A 23,651-nucleotide genomic window follows, 5' to 3' on the forward strand; every position below is an offset into this window, starting at 1 on the left:
GTAAAGATTGTAAGCATTAAAACATTATTCTCTTTTTCTCTGGATTAAATGAGCTGAAGTCACCATTTCCCCCAGCAAACTGTGCTTTGAATAAATAAATAAATAAATAAAAAAGTACATCTGTTAATCTTAAAAAAAAAAAAAACACCCAACACACACCCTTGCTTAAAAAAAAAAAAAGCTTTCAGCCTGTAGGGTGAGACAGATAACATTCTAAATTCTTAGAACAGTATGGCGCTGAATCATCAGATTATATAGGTTGGGTGACTGGTTGCATGACTGGATGGTGGTTGTGCAATAAACACTCCTTTAATTAAACATTAACAGTCTCATTTTATTAAATCACAGGTAAGTGCATTTTTAATGTTAACAGTACAGTTCTTTACACATGCATGCATATTAATATTTGGCTAATGTAGGTTTATGCACAGGTATACAGGGACATGCAAATACTAGCATACTTAATTTCTATAAAAGCTTTTGAATAGTCACATTATATATTTAACTCTGAGCTTAGCAAAACAAAAAACAAATAAAATGGCTTTACTTCATAATGGATGGAAAAAAATTAATAAAATCAGGCACTTTTGAAACATAAGATTGGTTGCAAAAATGAGTTTGTGTATACAGTGTGTTTAGAAGATTAACCACATTTTTAAATGACACTAATACCAGCCATCTTACAAATGGAAATAAGCTAGAAATCTTTAAGGTACTGGTTGTAGTATTAGTTTAGGTTCTCTTTATCCACAAGGACAAACTTTATATTCCTACCATTTCACAGTTAAACGTGCAAATAAAGCTGGCACAGTGAGGAAAAAGCTACTTCCGATAAACCAAACTTCTGTTTTCTATTACATTTAGACAATAGTTTTGATATAAAAGAAGGCTGTGGCCCACTCTTTCTATGCACTGTGGGTTCTTTAGGCATGTCATCATCCACCACAGGGAATAGAGAATACAGAAAGAAAAAGAAAAGATTTCCAACAGTGGAGTACTCCTTACTATTACTCAGTTTTTCCTGACCAACTGGTTCATATTCCAAACTTTGAGAGTCACTGATTAAATGCTTTATGTCTCGGGTTATTATTCAGTTATTCATCTACACTTCATCTACATATCCAGAGCAAATATATATAAATGCATAGTAAAAAATATACAATATCTACTTTATTACTTATTAATTTCTATAATTCTCTAGAAATTAGTCCTAACTAATATTAAAAGGTATTAAGTCATGAAAGTAATGAGGTGTATGTCTTGACCCCCAGACAGGCCCTAGGAGATTAAGGACACAAGTATACAATTTCTAGTTTATTATCTAATAATTTCTATATTATCTAATTTATGTATATGCTATTATCTACAACTTTGCAACTCTTAATATTGAAGAGCTACAATGTAGCACTGTTATTGTATTTATTGAAGCATACAAAATATTTGAAAAGATAAGACATTTTATGGTATAAAAAAAAAAAAAGTTTTTAAACAAGACATTTAAACCTGATTTACGTTTGTCTAACACGATCATGCAATAAAAACCACACATTCATATTTGATATTTTTGTGGGATTAGCACAATGTGCTTAAATCGACACCACTGAATACAATACATTCTGAACTATGAAGGTTAAGGTGTGTCAGGAAAATGGCAGGAATGCCACGTGACCAAAGATAGATAAACCGGAAATTCCAGCTAGAGTCCATCACTTTCCTGTGTTTTACACACTGTAGGTCAGGTGTGCAAATAGAAAAACCAAGTTCACCAGTATGACCAATAGGAGTTCTAATAGTGTTATCTTTTTATGACCCAAATACTACATGAGATAAGAGAAATGACTGATTACAAGGCATATCTACTTATCTAAGAGAAGACAGTGTTGCGTTGGTTAGAGTCTCCCACTTTCTCAAAGAATATAAAATCCTGCAAAGACAAAAGAGAATGTTAGTGTGAGCTTGAATTAAAGCCTGCATTGTGTTCATAAAGGTCACAATGAACAATATGTTTGAATAAATTTGTAAATTCTGCTTGTGTACATTAGGAAAATGTGCTTTCAATCACTTGACATTTACACAATGTTACAACTCACAATGAGGAAGCAAGCTCCCATTAGGACAGCTTTGATTTTCACATCCATGTCAATGGGAAACTGGATGCCAAAGTTGTCTGCATCGGTAAATGCTTCCTTTAGTAGTCCACTCCACTGCTTACTGATTCGACCAATGGGCTTTCCTCCATCCTTGCCTTTGAGCTGAGGGAAATCATGGATACGAATAAGGAGTATAAGCGAATATTTATAAATAGGTGTAACGCTAAAACTGTATTAGGATGTACAGTGCTGCCGCTTCCCCTTTTTACACATTTTGTTATGTTTCAGCCTTATTTCAAAATGGATTAGATTCATTATTTTCCTTGAAACACTGTATGGTAAAGCGGCAAAACAGAAGACACCCCTCAGTAAAAGACATGACAGCCCGCCTGGAGTTTGCCAAGAATTGTCTGTAAAGAATTGGAGAAACTGCCCAAAAAATAGGTACGCCAAGCTTGAGGCTGTAATTAGTGCCAAAGGTGCTTCAACAAAGTATTGAGCAAGGGCTGTGAATACATGTGCAGTACATTTTTTTTTTTTATATACATTTGCATGTTGTCATTATGAGGTATTTGTAGAATTTTAAGGAAAATAATTAATTTAATCAATTTTGGATTAAGGCTGTAAAAGAAAATGTGGAAAAAGTGAAGCGTTGTGAACACTTTCTGGATGCACTGTAACACTGATTATTAAATAAGAACCAAATACTTACTGGCTTTATAAATACAGAACACTTAATAAATAAGCTACACAATGATTAAGAACTATCATGGTAACAGTATAATTTTTAAGTTATCAAGTTACCATCAGCACTGTCTATACAACATGTAACATTACAACACAGTACAGTACAATACAATACATCTCCAAGTATTGTACTCACCTCAAAGTTGACATCCCCACAGCAGTTGCAGGCCAAGCATGGCCCCTCCAGTTTCATTAAAGTCTCTTTGTTGGCACCCTTGATAGAGAATTTTGGGTAACAGGGATGCCAGTCTTGGGTCACGTAGCCAATGGTAGTGCCAGGGGGTGCCTGCACTTCCAGCTTAAGGAAATCACATGTATTATTATTAACATTACATCAAACAGTAAACTGAATCTGTTAGAATAAAAGAGAAGTTTTCCAAAAAACAAACAAACACCCTTAGTTGCATGGCATGTAAAGCAACTAATGACCTATAAACATGATGTACTATATGGAGAAATGTTTGTGGATGCCTGACCATCAGATTTGTATGTGCTTTATGAACATTCCATTCCGCATTTAGTCCCCATTTTATTATTGTAATAACCACCACTCTTCCACTAGATATTGGGGTCGGGTTGTAAAGATTGTGCTCATTTACTCAAGTGTATTAATAAAATCGGGTACTAATATAGGATGTGGAGGCCTGAGGTGTGGTAAGCATTTCAGTTAATCTCTTTAGAGACTTACAAATAAATTCTTCTAAAGTAATTTTTTGCTGAAGTTTTGTTCGCTGCAATTCGACCAAGAAGGCCTGACTCACACGGTCTCCTCTAAATAGTGGATGTTGAAATATGTCTGCCACTTAAACTCATTTATGTAAATCGTTGGCTGCATATTCTAATAAACGTATTCTCTGTAGCTCACTTTCTTGGGATGGTCAGGCGAGCCTGTTAAAGAATAGCTTTTGACAGTTGAGGAAATAGCACTTGGAGATTCATTTAAAGTTCTTGATTTTTCGGATGGACCGACCTTCATTTCTTAAATTAATAATGGAATGTGTTTTCTCTCTACTTAAATGAGTGTTTCTTGCCATAATATGGATTTGTACAGTAATTGTAGTATCACTAATAGGGCTATTGACAATGTACACACCCTTCCTCTGCAGAAGACAATTGTTGGTCTAAAGCACATTATAACTACAACAATTGTCACAAATTAACTATTGACAAGCGACACCTGTGGAATGCAACCCATGTCAGGTGACTACCTCATGAATATGATGAGAGAATGCCAAGCTGTTAAATGTTTTATATTTTAGATTGTCCAAAATAACTACAATTGAGTTGTTTAACACTTTTGTTTACTACATAATTCTATATGTGGTCTTTTTATAGTTTGGATGTCCAGTATTAATGCACAATGTTAAAAATAAAGAAAAAACACAGTGTCCAAACGTTTGACTGGTACATATTGCCATGGAATATTTAATCTGTTAGCATCTTCCTCCAGTGGGAGAGGCAAATGCATCATTAGACTAAATGACATGAGAGAGGCGTCTTAACTGATGCAAAAATATCCATTAAAATAATTATCATATCAAGTTTTAATTCATACTCCCCCTTTCTGGACTATTCAATCCAGTTACCAGATCACACACCTAAAAGTGGTTAGATCTTCAGGATTCAAAATCTTATGTTCAATATATTGTACAAAATATTTGTAATAAGATTTGCATGCCAAAACCCACCCGAACACACTCATACACTCACCTCTTGCAAGCAGCAGGGGCACCAACAAGAGACACAACGAAAAGGGCGAATTAGCCGAATGACCTCACGGTCCATGTTGTCTTTAATTTTCATGTCAAAACTCCTAATTGCACCACAGCAGTTCCGTGTACAGCAGTCATTTTTCTCTTTGGCCTTGTAAATCTTCTGGCCCAGGCTGTTCTTGATCTCATATTGATTGTTGGTCTCAAAGCCGATAAAAGCTGAGGGATAAATGAAGCAGGTAAATAAATTGAACTCAAACAATTGTAATATTTGTTTACAGTCAGACTTATTAAATACTTCAATAAAAGTAGTTAGTGGTTGTTTGCTATTCATGATTTTTCCATTGCCTTATTCAGCATTTCTCTGGAAGAATATCCCGACACAGCTCCCATTGATTTTACCGTAAATAGTCAGGATAACACTGGAATAAACAAACTTACCTTCCAACAACTCAACTTTCTGGTGAATTAGGACCTGGTCAATCTGAAATTTTAAGCGATCATGCTGGGTTATTAACTGAGCCAATGGCAGCTAAAGAATAAGGACTAAAAATAATTAGAAAGCAAAACTACCTGTGTTAAATATTCCAGACCTGGTGGTACTCCTACTGGCACTGATAAAGGTGCTGCTGGTGAAGGACTAGCATTTGGAGGAGCATTGCCTAAAAATAATTCAATTAATATTTATTTGTATACCGCTTTTAACAAATGAACATTGTCTCAAAGCAGCTTTACACAGATATTGCAGTGATAAACAATGAATACGAATTTTCTTTATAAGTGTAAGTAAATACAAAATCATCTTTTCTAAATTGCTAAAACTAATGTCTATCTAGCACTCCAAATTGTTATTCGGTTTGTCCCTGAAAGATTTGTCCAATTAGAAATCATAACAGTGGGTTTTCCACTGAGAAATGGCTTCAAGAAAAAAAAACAGTTTAGACATGATAGCACATTTAACGGTCTCCTTCAGGTGCATAATAAAGATGGGGATTTTAAGACTGCCGATTTCTGCTTCATACACCATCAAATTTGCTTTGTACTGATATTAACATTTGTCTAGTATAGTACACTTTCTAGTACATGAAGACAAACAATTCAAATAAGATTATTCTGACCATCGGAGTCAATTTCACTTAACATTTACCTCCATATGTATTCATTTGGATTGGCTGCTGTGGTGGGCCACCTGGGCCTGGCTGGTACATGATTGGCTGATTTGGGTTAGGTTGATAGCCCATATAGAATCCTGCAGGTGGGGCAGTTCCAGGCTCTCCATAACCCGCTGGAGGGTAAGGGAGCATAGAGTCACCCATTTGGGGTACAGGGTATGGAGCCTGGTGTGGGGATGGATAACCTGATTAATCAGAAGAAGAAAAAAAGAAAAGAAAAAAAAAGAAAAAGACCATTAATTCTAGGACACACAAGCTTCACTGTGACTTCACAAAGCAAACAAGACTGTTGTGTCACTTTGAAAGTCACCAAGTTCACCAAGGAAGAGGTAGGAGTGGTTTCCTTATTTCAACGTTCGTTTAGCATGCATTGCATTCTGTGACAGAGCTGACCGATTTTGAGAAGCTTGACTTGAATTTTAACGCACTGTTAAATAGCGTTAAATTGTGGTGAACATGTGAACATGAATTTACATTAATTATCAAAAAAAAATAAAAACTTTCACATAGTTAAAAAATTATTAATGCATGAATAGAAATTTACATTCTTTTCTCGGGGTGCTTTTCACAGAAGACAGCCATGAACAGCCTGGCTCAAAAATAGTCATCAGGTTACCGAACTTTCCTGAGAAGAGCACAAAGGCTACTAACATGAACCCTAATGGAATTTGAGAAATCACTTGACTGTCACTGCAACATCCAGAATGCACCCAAGTCTGTCTATCTACAAGACTGTTTTCTCACTGGTGACAGGCCTAAAGAGACAAAGCTGTATTGTTCAATCAAGCTGCTCTTCTCAAGCTAATCTTAACAAAAGGTTTTGTGGTTTGTAATGATTTTAATTTAAAATATAAATAGTACAGATGTTGCATCAATTTATTTTTTTTTTATTCCTTTTGCATACAGTGATTAGATTACTTTTTACTATGTCTTATGATACAAAGGGTTCGAGATAAAGCGAACGACTGCTAACAACAGTTATCTAACACAATCATTAAAGAGAGGCTTGTGATTATAAATGAAACACTCTGAAGTGCCCAGTTTTCATACTTTACATTAATAAAGCGAACAGACTGTGGGTGTGTGTGTGTTTAAGTTCATCATATATCGCTTTTCACAATGGACACTGTCTCAAAGCAGCTTTACAGAATTAAAAAATGAAAGTGATTTACATGTATTTAACCCTGGTGAGCAGCCTGGGGTGACTGTGGCAAATAAAAACTTCTAGATGAATGAGGAAGAAACTGAGAGGAACCAGACCCAAAAAGGGAACCCATCCCCATTTGGGTGATAAATGGTAAAGCTTAAAAACACAAAACACTGGAGAGTGAGAACTACCATGAATTCCGGAGTGTGTGTGATTACGAATAATGTGCTTTCTACGGTCTTATACAGTCAGTTGGCTTTGTTGAACCAGGAGCTACTAAGCAACTCAAGTGTGTGTGTGTGTGTGTGTATGCATGTACACATGACTCACCACACATGTCAGACCTGTTCTACAGTATCTGTTCTGAGCCACTAGTCTTTAATGATCTAAAATTGTGTTATATTTATCTCAAAAGAATAGGGAGAAATAAATAAATAAATAAAAAGCATTTCACTGCACCTTGTACTGTGTATGGTTGCGTATTTGATTCTATTTTTAAAATAAACATTAGTTATTTTTCTATGTAGAGAGAATACTGGAAAACAGGACAATAAACCAAAAAAAAACCCCCAAAAAACTGATTGGCATCTGACAACACCAGGTGCACATTAACACAAAGTTAGTACACACTATAAAATAGATTTTTCAAAAGGTCACGTAATCTACGTAATCCAAGATATTAAGTTTTTATTGTGCTAATGTTTTTGTCATGGTGTCAACCATTTACCTGGAGCAGACATGTTTCAGCAAGATGTGTAAATGCACTTGACTTCTTGTCCTAGTAGGGACTGGAGTCTGCAATACAGAAAAGGCATTCATTTATAGACAAAGAAACAATGAGAAGACCAAAATAAAACCCTTTAAAAAAGGAAGATAAAACATTTTCACTACCAAAGATTCAGCAGGAAAACACAGGGCAAAGTTTAGGCAGGACTGTACTTTAACAGGCTATTTGTGGAAAGCTGGTAGGTATTCCATAATGGGAGTCAATTAAATGCAGGTTAAAACAGGCTGGCTTAGACTAGTCAGACAGGCAACTAAATGATTAAAGTATTTCACTAACAATCTCAAAATGTGACTTGGTTTAAGTCTAGCTGTTGTACTCGAAAATCACAGGTGCACACAATGCATAAGAAGCCGTAAAATGTTATTACAGTAACAGCAGCAAGGTTTAGTGTATGAAAAGAGCAATTCTTTTCTCCTTTCCTAAGCATGAAATAATTAAACTCTACAAGCACAGAGCTTATAAAAAAGTGAGTAATAAAAGTAATAATAGCTTAAAAATAATACACTTTTCTTTCAAGTAGGCCATGACCCAGTCAAAACTAGGGGAAATTATTTGTAATTAGACCAAAATGATGTGGTTTAATAAAATTCCTTTAGAAGCGCCATTATCAGGGTGAAAAGTATGTAGGGCAATGTTAAATATAAATAAGCCAAATTTCATTGTAGTATGAGACAAAATCTAAAGTCTAATCTAGAGAACGGAGAAGGATCAATTAAAGCAGCTGTGTTAATTTCTTCAAAAAATAAAAATTATATTCATTTTAATAGAAAAGTTATTTTCTTTTGCAGTACTATACTTATAATTTGCCTTTTATTGTTGCCATTAAAAGCTTCTTGACTTGACTGTTTTTCCTATTGGATACCATTAATGACCTATAGAACACCATTGACAACTTGTAGATCACACACACACACACACACACACACACACACGTATCCAATAGGGACAATTAGGACATTATGTCCTAAAATTCCAATTTTTTTATTGGTTTGATTTGTTGGCGATTATTTAATGCTGTACACAAACGCACTATGTAATGGAAACAATTTAGTAATAGTATAAATGGTTAACAATGGATAGTTTCAAGCAGTGATCACTGAAGTAATGTCTGGCACTGATCATTGAAATAAGAACGTTTTTTTTTTTTTCAATTCACAGATAGATTCTTACACCTTTAAATAATACACACTTTTGCCAAGACACTACTTTCAGTAAAAGGTAGCTGAAATCTGCTCAAAAAGTTGTCTTGGGCTAAATTACATCCTGTGCCGTCATCAAATCGCATTTGCATTCTGTCTAATACGGGGCCTTTACATATGTTTGTTCTCATACTCTGTTTAGATAATGGAACATGCAAAAATAACTATATAGATAAACTATGATAAATAGTTGCAATGTAAACGGGGCCCATTCACCAGTTTAAAAGACAACTGCTGGGCTGTGATTCTGGCAATGTTTACATGTAAAATGATCACTTAGACAGAAGGTTTGCCTTAGGAGTGTGAAAAATCTTTGACAAACTCAACAAACTGGACTCTTTATAGCCCAGGCAACAGCTTCCCAACCCGAGTCCAGGTAACAGACCCTGGACATATTAGACCTGTATGAAGTTACCAATTTATCCACCAGGGGTTCTGCCATAATTTGCCTCCATTCTCAGTCTTTCTACAGCCCATACATGTTAACGTATAGATACAGGCTTCGTATTGCACAACCCACTCAAAACAAAATGTCCGTCACAGAAACCTGAGGTGGTTTGTTAATAATAAGACCACTTCATATAATTCTAAACAAAATACAAACCAACCACCCATTTGTTTAATTGAATTTGTCCGATAAATGACATTAGAAGGCACCTTGAAAGCAATTATAGTGGCATTTCATAGTACAGTACATAAATTACAGCCAAACCAGATAGACAGAAAATCTCACTCTCAAACGCCAACAGTTATCACACCCTTAAGATGAATGATGCTCATGCAAAAGCTGACAAAAGACCACCATAGATTATAGCAGTCTATCTGCTCATGTTACAGCAGTAAAATGTTTCTTAATAACCTTTTATTTTTAACTTATTGATAAACAAATCGTTCTTATATCAAACTTTACCAATAAACCGTAAAGAATAAAAGGCAAAAAAAAAAAATACATCTTACAATAAAAAAATCAAGTGGGTTGTTAAAGCACTTGTGTTTTATCGGGTCAGTTCCTCTTTTCCCCCGCCTGTATGTTCAGTGGTGGGTCTCAGGATGCTGGAGGGGAGGCTTCCTTATCTTTATAACACAGAGCACACTCCTGGATCAGATAACTCCATGTAACACTAGTGCAGTTTCTCACGGGTTAGCAGTTAAAAACATCTTACAATACAATAAAGCATACAGACAAAGGATTGAGTGATTTAAAAAAAAAAAACGTTCTCCAGACACGTTTAAACATCCTCTTGTACATATTTAACTCCTTAATACCAACTATAATCTGGAGAATCGTTCAGGTTTTTTAGTTTACTAACTCCAGTCTTATATAACGCAAATATTCTGGTCTGGCTCTGGTTTATTTTCCGGGAAATCCAGACCTCCCCCATGAGAAGATCACTTGAAGAACATTCCTCCTTTACAGACCAGTAACATGCCTATTTTTTGTTCAAAAAAAGTGCAGAACTGATCCAAGTCTTACCTCTTACGAAGTGTCTTTGGTAATAGATCGGAGAAGATTATTTGCACCAAACTTCTTAACTGATGTGGACGTGATCACAAAAACGACAAAACTGCGTCTATGATTTGTGCACACGGTGGACCTGCGCTTGACCGATCAACACTCCGCCCCACAACACGAAGGCTTCGCCAACACGCCCTTCCCTTTAAGACTAATTCTCCATTGACTCGGATGCGAGATAGTCACCGGACTTCAATTAACCAACTACCGGAAACATCATACACGGAAGATGATTCTCTGTTTACACTCTCATTCAATAAACTGATAAATTTACGCGCCAGACACTTCCGCGCTTTTTTATAGTCGTTTTCTTAGTATTAAACACGCACACATATATAAATGCAAGCTTTCTAACTATTTCGATTTGTCGATCGCACTAAAGAAACTTGAATAGCATTAAATGTTTTTCAACATTTTTACAATACCCTTTTTTAACCAATTTGCCAGATGTATTTAATTGGGGGGAAAGTGCGCCATCTGCAGGTCGTGCTGAGTTACACTTGCGCGCCTACATGTACTGTTGATCATAACCTTAATTTGCTTCAGTAACCAAAATTAAACTTTTATTTTAGGTTTTAGGTAGGTGGTTTAGAAGGGTGGCTCGTTGTTTCAAGTAAAATCGAGCCTGTTCGAGAAGAACGTGTGGGTGTGTGTGTGTGTGTGTGATTAAAGAGAGAGAGGGTGTTGGAGAAGAGTAGCGTGGTATTTGCTTTGCAAAATATGGCCACGATAATAGAGACTAATTTAAACCTATTACATGACCCTTGGTGTATAAGTTACATATCTTTCGGAAATGGTAGTAATCAGTCCAACGTTTGAAAGACCATGTTCAATAATAATGTTGCTGGTATGGTATTTTCACTGCAACTTCACTGACTTCCCTGTTCTTTATAAATCTTTTTTTTTATGCTGCTGGTGGTAAAGGTATTATTTGTCTTTTAGAAGTTAAATACATACCATTTATTTATTTATTTATTTATTTATTTATTTATTTATTTATTTTATATATGAAAAGTATGTGGTCACCTGACCATCACCCCCCCTATACAGTATGTCCTTTTTAGAGATCACATTCCAAAACCATGCAAATTAATATAGAATACTGTTCCGCCCCTTTTCCCACATAGCTATAACAGGATCCACACTTCTGAGCAGGCTTTTGACATGGAGTGTGTTTGTTGGATTTTGTGCACATTTAATCAAAAGAGCATCATTTAGGTCAGGTACTGATAATTGCAAATAAGACCTGGCTTTCAATGTTTTAATGAATCCCAAAAGTGATCAGTGGGGTTAAGATGAGGGCTCTGTGTAGGCCACTGGAGTTCCTCCACATAAACTTCTTAAATTATGTCTTTATGAGCTCACTTTGTATCTGCCATGTTTACCACAAAGTTGGAAGCAAACAGTGATCTGCAATGTCTTTGTATGCTGTAGCATCAACATTATCCTTTACTGGAATTAACCCTGTTAGACAGCTTTCTCCAGAGAACAAGTTTCCACTGCTCCAGAGTCCAGTGACACTGCTTCCATAGACAATTTGTATACAGTTTGTAAGTGATGCAAAGGACAAGCTATTTTTAAACACACTTGGCAGGCCTGATATGTGTGTTTCCGTGGTCTGCCACTTTCTAGCAGAATAACTGTTGCTAGAAGGCCCTTTGGTTTCACATTATAAACACTACGATTCAGCAGATGTAGCAGAAAGAAAATAAAAAAAACTGGCTTGTGGCAAAGATGGCATCCTATAACATTAATTTACTAAGTGAAAAATGTTCTGCTGCCAGTGTTAGCAATGGATATGAATGAAAATATGTGAACTCTGTAATTGGGGGAGGGCGATGCATTATAATTGGCACAGAGCAAATGCAACCCAACACCTAGGTTACACTATTTCTACCGCCAAGGACGGTGGTGCTATTATAACGTGGTTGTGTTGCTTTTTACCAACTGTAACCTAAACAAATATTTTGAACATGTATATTATTGCCATCAATGGATGGAGCCAAATACAAGCATCTTCTTGAAGATAATCTATTGCAGTCAGACAAAAATATGAATTTTATAGCAAAATATACACTCACCATTCATTTTTATAAGGACCATCTCTACACTTGCATATTTATACAGCTATGTATTCAATCTATGTGACTTTAACCATGACATAGATGTTGGTGAAACATTAAATGGTTTGAGTATTTCAGAAACCACTGATCCCCTGGGATTTTTACACATTATAGTCTCTAGAACAGAGATGCCCAAAAGTTGATGCCAGTTGATGCAGAGATGGCAAAGTTGGCCTGTGGTGAATGGTGAAGTTTGATTTGGCCAAGCATACCATAGATGAGAATAGGAAAAAAAAAAAAAGAATAGGGGGGGGGGGGAGAGGAATGCCATTTGGAAAAACTTCTTCATGTCTCTCATTTGTATTAGATATGCTGTATTAGGCATTGTGCTATATTGTACAAAAAATGGATTGCTTTTATTTTTACTGCACTATAAATTTCACTCAACAAGAACTTAATAAGATTACAGAGTACTGTTTTCTATTCATTTATTATATATATTTTTTTTAATATTATGAGATTATAATTGACTGGAACCATGGCTTTAAATTTAATATGTATGTTATAATGCAAAATTATTTTTTATCCCACAGGTTCAAACATCTTTTTGATGAGTGAGAGATGGGAATGACCAGACTGCATTGAGCTGACATGAAGTCTATAATAACTCAAATAATCAAATAATCACTCTTTACAACCACTGTGAGCAGAAAAGCATCTTAAAACACACATCATGATGTTCATATATGTAGGATGTGCATAATAATAATATCCATAATAACTGCATCATAAGGAATTAGTTATTTGCTTTCTCTCTGAATAAATGGAAAGAAAATTGCAGAGTACCACAATGTCTGTGAGCCTGTATGTTCTATTCTGACCTTTGCTGTCCATACTCAGGGATGGCAGATTGCATCCGTTGTTTCCAGTTAATAAATAAATGAATACATAAACAAACAAACAAACAGATTAATAAAACAATTAATTAAACAACCCCCAGAAAGGCATACTTTACATACTTTGCAACAGTCAACATGTGTGTGGGTGTGTTTGTGTAAATATATGTACAGCAAATAAATAAAAAAGGCTATAGCAGTAAATATTTATAAAAGGTAAGGAAGTGAAAAATGTGCAAAGTCTGAGTACACTAAGTATATATGCACACATATGTGAAATAGTAGTGCAGATCTATGTGTGGCACAATATGTGTAGAGAATGAGGATATGTGTACATAAAGTATACACAGTATTATAACGGTGCACTGTGGAGTTCAGTATGGTGATGGTGGATGGGAAAAAGCTGACCCTGAATCTATTGGTTCTGCTGGTTTCGGAAAACAGTTTGTGACTGGGATGTGAATGGTCCTTGATGATGTTGTGAGCTCTGCGAATACATCTGCTGTGGTAAAGGTGCTCAGTGACATGTAGTTGAGTGCCAGTGATGCGAGTACTAAACAGTATAGTTCATGAATTTCATGGAATCAGTATAGATCATGAACTTTGCATTCAGCCCAGTTTTTTTTTTTTGTCAGCCAAATGCAAATACACCCTTCTGCACTTCCTCATGCAGCCCGCCTCATTCAACTGCTCAGATTTAACGCGGAAGTAAACACCCAATTACGTCATTTCCGACCGCAGTGTGCGCGCGCGTGTTTGTGAGAAACATGGACGCCTCTATGAGAACTTGCCTCTTGTTTGCTCTCTCAGAGCACAAAAAGCTTATGAACAGATTTCTAGTTCACATCAATGAAGAGGCGGAAGAGCAAAAAAAGCGCACAAGGTGCTGTTTTGTGTTTGTTGTTATGTCGAGAGGGAAAATAATAAAATAAAGCGGTGTGTTTTTAACAACACAAATCATTCTTGTTTAGTGGAATGATATAAATGTATTTCGTCGAAACACGCATTCGTGTTAGAAAAGCATTTCTTTATCAAAATTTCTCACGGTAATTAATTACCCTTCAAGATTTCTTAGTTTTAGTCAATTTTACTTGCATTTCAAGCCCTGCTTTGTTTTCTTTTGACCAGGAACCTTTAGTATACAAGCCTGTATCCTCTAAACGAAACTCTAAAAATTTTCATCCATATTTATCTTTAATTATTAAATTATACTTTTGCTACTAAAATCTCCATCTGTATTTACACACTTAATGCAAGCATTGGTTTTAGTCCTCTTATTTATTATTATATACTAATTTGTTTAACTCCCCAACATAAAAGAATGAAGTACTGAAGTTATGTTCAAAGATACTACTGAAGAACTTCCCCATGCAAATATTTCATCAAGTATACATCTGTTCGTGTTTGCAATAAGAAATGGTCATAATGACAATATTTGTACATCAGACAATACTGAATATTAAATGTGTTTTTTCTCTACTTTTAGGGTGGCAACAGCTGCTATTCTCCGTTCACCGCATAGAGTGACGCTGAAGACTGGAGCGAAATGGGAAGTCATGCTGAACCTGGATGATGACACTTTTTTTCGTCCTTTCAAAGTCACCAAAAGACAGTTTGATTTTCTTCTCATGGTCCTGCAGCAGCAGGGGCTGAAACGACAAAAAGCCAGAGGTCAGCCAACAGTACCTGTAAGAATAAAGGTCTTGATGTTTCTGTCATACATGGGGAACCAAAATGGCTTCAGAGACATTTCAGACAAATTTGATGTTTCTGAGTCAACAGCGCACAAGTCTGTTTTGGAAGTGCTTGCCTTTTTTTCCACTCTAGGGCCATCTTTCATTTCCTGGCCAAATGCAAGCAGAAAAAAAACATCCTCTGCTGCATTCCACAAGCTGTGTGGCCTTGACGGAATAATTGGTGCAATCGATGGTTGCCATATCAAGATAAATCGACCAAACATAAGAGGGGGAGACTACATGAACAAACAGTCATTTTATTCTGTGCGCCTTCAGGGGATTGTTGATGAGAAGGAGCGATTTATTGACATATTTGTTGGACCACCAGGCAGAGTTGATGATGCCAGGATGTTAAGGGCCTCCAGCTTTTATGCAGACTGGCAGGAGAAAATGGGTGAATACACTTTGCTCGGAGACAGCGCCTACACTGGGCAAGCTGACCCATTTATCATCACTCAAAAGTGTGATAATGGTGACCTCACTCAAGATGAACAGCTCCAAAACTCCAAAATCAGCTTAGGGAGAACGGTCATAGACCAAGCATTTGGAAGGATGAAGTGTAAGTGGAGGCGGGTCAGAGACCTGCAGAACACGCGTCTTGAAAATGTGGTGATGATTATTATGGCAGCCTGTTTCCTCCATAACATGTGTATAGGTGATGACGAAATGTGTGAGGAGCACCCTGAAGGCTGTCCAAGGCAGACAGATGACCATGTTTAAGCCTGGTTTATATTTTTTATATCTTTGTACTTCATGCTCAAATGACAACACAATTAAAAGTATACATGTATGAGTGTGTTGTCTATAGAGTTGCATGCTACATTTGTTCATTTTATTTTGTTTATTATTATTTTGAGCTTGAACCTGGGATATTATTCAATAAGCATTATTTCTATTTATTTCTGGTTTCACAAATGAATCATAAACCATCCTGGGCTATTAATAATCTAGCTTTATGTCTAGCAAGGTTTAAAGCTTTAGCTTAGCTGGATGAATTCTGTTAGCCATGCCTTGTACTTTTGCAGTTATGTTGGATGGTAACAGTTCCCAGGAACATCTGTTGCTCTACAGTAGTCATTGAAATTGGTACATCTGTACACGAGCATTCTGAGGCTGTTGTGGTGTCTGGAACCAAGATATGAGCAGCAAATCCTTTAAGTTCTCTAAGTTATGCAGTGGGGCCTCCATGCACCACTATTTTGTACACTATAAATACTCAATCAGAATGAGATCTGGAGAATTGCAAGTCACCTTATGTTTTTCAAACTGTTCCTGAACAAATTTGCAGTTCTGGAACACCATGAGTAAAGTAAACCGCTGCAAAACAGGAACACTCAACAAGACCTCTTCGTAAAAATGCTTTGACCCAGTCACAATCTGGACCTTGTCAAAGTTACTCTGACTTTAGGCATTTAATTAGGTTTAAAACGATTTATTTGTAAAAATCTAATTCATAGCATCAACAAACAAACCAACCTCAAAATCCATCAATATATTCTGATGCAGACAGCAGATTAAATGTATAGACAACAGAATAAATTTGACTACACATTAAAATGTTGGCCTGAGAAATATACAAATTAAGATGTTTATAACAGCAGTAACAGAATAAAAAATCTTCAGACTCAAGTTCAGAATTAATCTTTTCCCCAAAAAAATAAAATAATAATTAACAGTAGCCTAACACAAGGGAAAACACCAGGCTATATATTTTGTTTTTAGAATGAGGTCAGGAATTTAACTTGACAATTGGTCACAGTTTTAAAAAACAAACCTGACTCCTACAGATTTTATTTTTTGGTAACAGCAGAAAATCTGAACAACAAATGAGCATAAAGAACTTTGACATAATGTAAATCTATTGATCATACATTATTGTTTAAGGCTGTGCTAGGACTGAAGAAAAAAAAAAAAAAAAAAAAGGAAAAACAAAAGTACTACATGTGGAAAAAAGGATTACCAGATTATCAGAGCATGTCTGTGTGCGCACAGAGAGATAGTCACATTTTCTCCAAGAATTTGCACATTAGCTCCTCAAACCCCTTCTGAGCTGATTTCATCTGGGCCAGAATTTCCTCGTGGCGCCGCTGACTAGCCGCTTCAGATTCCCTTAAAAATTCTAGAAGAGTGGAATAGTCCTCTTCTGTCCTTCTCCGCTTGCGAATAGGTTGCGTTGGTGAAGCAGGTCTTGTAGACGTTTGTCTTGCTGCAGACGAGTCTCTCTGACAGTCAATACTTAAAGTCTTTCTTCTGCGCCCCACTACACCTTGAACCGTCCCAACAGCAGGGAAGTCAATGTCATGATGGCCATCCAGCAGCTCTTCCATCTCGGTGAAAAACTGGAATCGTGTTTTTGTTTGACTGTTTGTATTTGTACTATTATGTTCTAGAACTTTCTTATACCCATCCTCGAGGGTGTACCATTTTCTAGCCACCTTACTTGGGTCAAAGGACTCCATAAAGTGTTTGGAGAGTTTAGCTGCCATATCCATCCATAGGTTTTTCTTTTGGCCTTTGGCGGACTTCAGTCGGTAATTCAGCTCTTTGAAAGTTCTTGGGAGTCCTTTGCCATCTGCCTCCAACTGGTTGCGGATCAAATCGATCAGAAAGCGGGTTTGCTCTTTATTAAAAGCTTCATTGAGTGGCAAGTTATCAGTCGCTTGAATTGTTTCCGCCTCCAGGTTGCCTTCTAGAAGAGCAGAGCAATCAGAGATAATCAATTTAAAGAATATTTCTTGAAGAAAATCACATGATATCAGCCACCTTTAATCCAGACTATAGATCTTATATATTGCAACCAGGCACTAATTTTTATAAATGCCAGCTGCGGTAAAACCCTGGTCCTGATATTTTGTTCTCGTCAGGACGTTCCCTGCTTACCTTTTAACATCCCGGCTTTATTTTCTTTTACAAATGCCACCTGCAGTTTACATTTTAAAACTAACTACAACATCCTGTGAGGAGCAAACTGTTTTTATAAATAATTCAACAGTATAATGCTTGTGGCGTTCGTTTAACCACTGGAAAGAACTCTTACTTTTCAAATATGATTTTCTATATCAAATAAACTGGGATATTGGAGTGAGTTTTGAGAAGTACACTGCATTTGTAACATCTGTAACAGTATGCTGATACCTGATTGCTGAATATTAGATCCAATGTGTAGATCTGTGATCCATACATTAACTAGTTCACCTACTGTAAGTAGATGGTCATTGTTTTTTTATTGGAAGGAAACACTAATCACTAGTGCATTGGGTGAGACATTATTGGTGGTTTAGTGGTTTTTGTTTTGAGCGTTCTGGAACTGGGGGAGAGGCGAATATGCAACGTGAAATACATCAGATCTCACCAGTAACATAGACAGTCACTCTCTCTGTCATGTTGTCGTCCATGTAGCACGCTGTGGCTTCGCGCGCTGCCTGGTACAGCTGGTCAGTGAGAGGGATGCTCCTCTGTGTGTCCACGAACAGACTCATTCCACTGTCTGACAACACTACAGGATGTTAACACATGCATAAGATTACAGTCATCGTCCACAGTAGACGCCTTTACCTACAGTGAGCAACACTGTTCTACACCATCAACAGAGAACAATAGCACCGAGTGGCGTTAGCAACAAGCTAGCCAGCTAACGTTAGTCACATGAGTGATAACGCTGTTTGTCCCGCACTGCACGGTCACTGTTTCACATTAAACCTTACAGCAACCAAATACTGCTCTAATCTCGATTAGAAGTAGACTTAAAAAAAAAAAAAATAATACAAATAAATAAAAAAAAGACTAGTTTACTGCGTTCGACTTACCTCGGAAGTAGGAGCTCGGAAATACGTCAATTCGACCGCCCCCTTTTCCGATTTGCGCCGCGCATGCGTAAACAGGTTATATGTACAGTACGGCCCGGGTTCGATTCCCGGTCAGGGAACCAATCCCAGTCATTATGGTTGTACAAGCCAGTGCACTCTTAGTGCCGGTCTCAAGCCCGGATAAATGGGGAGGGTTGCGTTAGGAAGGGCATCCAGCGTAATAACATGTGCTAAATCAAACATGCGGATCATGAATACGGATGATCCGCTGTGGCGACCCCTAATGGGAGAAGCCAAAAGAAAGTTTGCATCACCCACTTCATTCGGAAAGTATTCAGACTCCCTTAATTTTTATACAATTTTATGTTGCAACCTACGGTGGCCGAGAAGTGCAAAACATTAACAAATCCAAAAACAAATTAACAAATCCAAAAACAAATTAACAAATCCGAAAACAAATTACCAAATCCAAAAACAAATTAACAAATCCAAAAACAAATTAACAAATCCAAAAACAAAACAACAAATCCAAAAACACATTAACAAATCCGAAAACAAATTAACAAATTAGAAAACACTAACAAATCCGAAAACAAATTAACAAATCCGAAAACAAATTAACAAATTCAAAAACACATTAACAAATCCAAAAAACACAACGACAAACCAGACAACCGGAAAAGATAGGTATAGTTTGCAAATGGAAACTTACAGATCATTGGACAAGACACCTGTCAGTCAAGATATACAGGTGAGTGACAGGTGTCTCGTCCAATGATCTGTAAGTTTCCATTCACAAACTATACCTACCTTTTCCGGTTTGTCTGGCTTGTCGTTGTGTTTTTTGGATTTGTTAATGTGTTTCGTGCACCGATTCAGACAAACCGGAAAAGGTAGGTAGTTTGTAAATGAAAACTTACAGATCATTGGACGAGACACCTGTCATTCACCTGTATATCTTGACTGACAGGTGTCTTGTCCAATGATCTGTAAGTTTACGTTCACAAACTATACCTACCTTTTCCGGTTTGTCTAAATCGGTGCACGAAACACATTAACAAATCCAAAAAACACAACGACAAGCCAGACAAACGGAAAAGGTAGGTATAGTTTGTGAATGGAAACTTACAGATCATTGGACGAGACACCTGTCATTCAAAATATACAGGAAGTATTAAATCTTATAACTTTGTTTCTTGTACATGTGTAAAATTGTCCGTTTACTTTAAACTTTTTTATATTATTTGGATTAGTGCACCTTTAAATATAAAAAATAACAGAAATAAACATTGGCAAGCAAGGAGAAACTGGAATTAATCCAAAGATACTTTGAGGAAGGAATTTCATATGCAGTGATGTTGAAGATGCTGCAGTATATCATGACAAAAAGATCTAAGAAATTTTACGGTTTGGCACATGTTTTACGATGGATGACCTTCCTAACGCAACCCTCCCCATTTATCCGGGCTTGGGACCGGGACTGTTTGTGCAACTCTAATGGCTGGGTTCGGTTCCCTGACCGGGAATCGAACCCGGGCCGCGGCGGTTAGAGCACCAAATCCTAACCACTAGACCACCAAGGAATCCAAGCTGTGATAAACAATAACAGAGACGACTTTCTTGTTAATAATATACTTCTGATGGGAAATTTTTATATACAAAATCGAAATACTTGAAACCAACGTTTTTTGGTTTTTTTTTGCATTTTATAATGAGTTTATTTCTTTCACAACAGACCTAAAAGTGATTAGAAAGAAAAATGCAATGAATCTTTTGTCTTTTATAGAAAAATATGATTTACAGAATAAACCATAGCCCTGTTTATTTTTACCCTTTTTTTTACTTTAATTTGATGATTATTATTATAAATTGTATTTATGTATGTGTATATATTTGTATTTTTATGCACCTGTTCTGTGTATTGTAATGTAAATTGTACATGTTATTGCCAAGTTGTTTGTATATGGTTAATTGCTTAATAAAAACATAAATAAATAAATAAATAAATAAATAAATAAATAAATAAAAGGGGAAAAAAAGTTGTACTTCCTGTATATTTTGAATGACAGGTGTCTCGTCCAATGATCTGTAAGTTTCCATTCGCAAACTATACCTACCTTTTCCGTTTGTCTGGCTTGTCGTTGTGTTTTTTGGATTTGTTAATGTGTTTCGTGCACCGATTCAGACAAACCGGAAAAGGTAGGTATAGTTTGTGAACGTAAACTTACAGATCATTGGACAAGACACCTGTCAGTCAAGATATACAGGTGAATGACAGGTGTCTCGTCCAATGATCTGTAAGTTTCCATTTACAAACTACCTACCTTTTCCGGTTTGTCTGAATCGTTGCACGAAACACATTAACAAATCCAAAAAACACAACGACAAGCCAGACAAACCGGAAAAGGTAGGTATAGTTTGTGAATGGAAACTTTTCTCATTATTTTACACTCAGTTCACCATAGTGAAAACAGAATTCTAGAATTTTAAAAATAAAAATAAAAACCCTTAAGTATCACATATATCAGGGGTGTCAAACTCAAATTCACAGTGGGCCAAAATTAAAAACTCTCCAGATGTCTAATGTTGAACCCTTTCATATGGAAACTAACTTTAGTTTTGCAAAAACATTGACTCTGGAACAACCAAAGTTTAATATTATAAACACATGAGAAATTAAATTTAAAATAAAACACACATCAGTGATATTCGTTTCTTATGTCTCTCTCTCTAGCTATAGACTTTCTAATTCCTTTATACAGATAGTCGTCGACTTACGACCTATGCAACTTACGACCATTCGAAAATTACGACCACAATCGCTAGCCGCGGCGTACGACAGTGCGTACCAGCTTCCGGTATCATTTCACAGTACTGTACATATAGCCTACTCTACTTACAACCAAATGTTACGTGTTACGTCCGATTTGTCGGTCCCAATCCTGGTTGTAAGTCGACGACTACCTGTAATGTAAATTTTTTCACAGTAATGTAATGTAATTTTTTTCACAGAGCAACAACAAAACAACCTAAAATAATAATAATGTCCTTTAATTAAAAAAAACAATCTTTCAGCTATTAACAATCCATGCCTTGGAGTAGAAAAAGTGCATAAAGACATAATTCATTCAAGCTCAGTAGCTACACTCTGATTTACTCTGATTGGTTGAAGTCAGATACCTGCATCTCTTCTTAGATACAAGTGCATCATGTGTGGGGTTTAGGCTCTGAGCTGAGCATCATGTCTGGGTTTAAGCTCTGAGCTGAGCATCATATCTGGGTTTAGTCTCTGAGCTGAGCATCATGTCTGGGTTTAGGCTCTAAACTGAGGAAATCCTCAGGATTGAGTAAAGATGTTCATCAGTGATACTCCTGAGTGGTGTTTTGTTCATCTTCATCAAAGAGAACAGTTGCACACCCAGATATGTGCTGGTGAACATAGAGAGTATTTGAGCAGCTTGGGCACGGAGTTGGAGCAGTGTGTCGGGGAGGAAACATGGAAACTGTGCAGCACACACAGAGTCGTACTTTGGCTTGAGCATGTCTCTACACTGGAGTCCAATCAGCTCCATTTGGAGTTTGGTTGGTGCGCTTTCCACGTCAACCACAAACGGATTACTGAGCAGTTCAAATCTGCATTTCTGGCCTTCAAAATCGGTAAATAAAAAAGAAATAAAAATGCACCCTGGACAGATAATACTGAGGCAATTTATAAGAATGGACAAAACCGACTCTTTCTTTTGAGGAGACTAAGGTCTTTTGGAGTGTAGGAGGAGCTACTGAAGACCTTTTTTGACTCTGTGGTGGCCTCAGCCACATTCTATGGTGTGGTATGCTGGTGCAGCAGCATCTCTACTGCAGTCAGGAAGAGACTGGACAAGCCGATCAGGAAGGCCAGCTCAGTCCTGGGGATACCCCAGATCATCATTACTGCAGAATGACTCTCACCCCCTGTATGAATCAGTTTCATCTCTGAGCAGCTCCTTCAGTGACAGACTGTTAAATCCTAAGTGTCTGAAGGAGCGATACAGACGGACTTTTCTCCCTTATGCTATTAGACTTTACAATCAGAGCTGCTCCCAGTAAACCACTCACCAAAATATACACTGTTTAACTGTGCAATAATAACTATAATAAAGTTTTTTAAACAACGCATGGGCAATAACAATAATTTAAAACAGTGCAATATTACCTGTGCAATATGTCTGTTAGTGTAAATACTTACTTGTTGTCTCTCTTTTTCTTCTTTTTTTGTATTTATACATTGTGTTGTGTTGTGTATATACTGTATACTGTATTATGTCTATTATTTTATATATTTCTTTTTCTTTGCTGCTGTAACAGAGAAATTTTCCCACTGTGGGACGAATAAAGGTATATCTTATCTTATCCAAAGGACTGTCGGACTGCGAGAAACAAGATACATTTTTTGTCTGATGAAACCAAGATTGAAGTGTTTGACCTCAATTTTAAACATGATGTCAGGAAGAAAGCAGGTACAATTCCAAACGTGAAGCATGATGGTGGTGGCATCATGCTGTCTGAGGGTTTTTTTTTGCAGCTGTGACTGGGAGAGTGGTCAGGGTTGAGGGAAAGCTGAATGTCATACAGAGATAAAGAGATATCCCCAATAAAAACCTGTTCCACAGCGCCCAGGACCTCACATGCTTATCTGTGCTGCAGGATACTGGAGAACGTTTAACGTTGTACCATTGAGAGCATCCTCACAAACTGCATCTTAGTGTGGTACAACATCTGAGCACCAACAGAAAAAAGAAATAGC

The 23,651-nt window shown here is 36.7% G+C and overlaps 3 protein-coding genes across 5 annotated transcripts; 1 reads left to right on the top strand and 2 right to left on the bottom strand.

Annotated features, from left to right (window-relative positions):
* Positions 1–313: 313 nt before the first annotated feature.
* Positions 314–10,757, bottom strand: LOC310725779 (phospholipid scramblase 2-like). 3 transcript variants are annotated; one of them, XM_083540818.1, is made up of 10 exons: positions 10,329–10,652; positions 9,812–9,928; positions 7,596–7,663; positions 5,697–5,906; positions 5,123–5,211; positions 4,991–5,033; positions 4,548–4,768; positions 2,974–3,135; positions 2,091–2,252; positions 314–1,924 (listed from the first exon to the last, which is right to left on the bottom strand). In XM_083540818.1, exons 3-10 carry the CDS (start codon positions 7,606–7,608, stop codon positions 1,865–1,867), a joined length of 960 nt encoding a protein of 319 aa, XP_083396944.1. In that variant the 5' UTR covers positions 7,609–7,663; positions 9,812–9,928; positions 10,329–10,652; the 3' UTR covers positions 314–1,864. The 3 variants fall into 3 exon arrangements, with proteins under 3 accessions (XP_083396944.1, XP_083396945.1, XP_083396943.1); XM_083540819.1 differs by having other exon boundaries at positions 9,805–9,928; XM_083540817.1 differs by lacking the exon at positions 9,812–9,928 and having other exon boundaries at positions 10,329–10,757.
* Positions 10,758–14,074: 3,317 nt separating this feature from the next.
* On the top strand, positions 14,075–18,229 carry LOC310725775 (uncharacterized protein). Its single transcript, XM_083540813.1, has 2 exons — positions 14,075–14,209; positions 14,813–18,229. The coding sequence occupies exons 1-2, from the start codon at positions 14,094–14,096 to the stop codon at positions 15,780–15,782; spliced, it is 1,086 nt and encodes a 361-aa protein (XP_083396939.1). The 5' UTR covers positions 14,075–14,093; the 3' UTR covers positions 15,783–18,229.
* Positions 16,479–18,909, bottom strand: LOC310725786 (uncharacterized protein). The gene is made up of 3 exons (XM_083540828.1): positions 18,869–18,909; positions 18,415–18,558; positions 16,479–17,751 (listed from the first exon to the last, which is right to left on the bottom strand). Exons 2-3 carry the CDS (start codon positions 18,539–18,541, stop codon positions 17,063–17,065), a joined length of 816 nt encoding a protein of 271 aa, XP_083396954.1. The 5' UTR covers positions 18,542–18,558; positions 18,869–18,909; the 3' UTR covers positions 16,479–17,062.
* Between the last annotated feature and the right edge of the window lie 4,742 nt (positions 18,910–23,651).

This window comes from Silurus aristotelis (genome assembly GCF_946808225.1).
Source record: "Silurus aristotelis genome assembly, chromosome: 5".
NCBI classification, from domain to species: Eukaryota; Metazoa; Chordata; class Actinopteri; order Siluriformes; family Siluridae; genus Silurus; species Silurus aristotelis.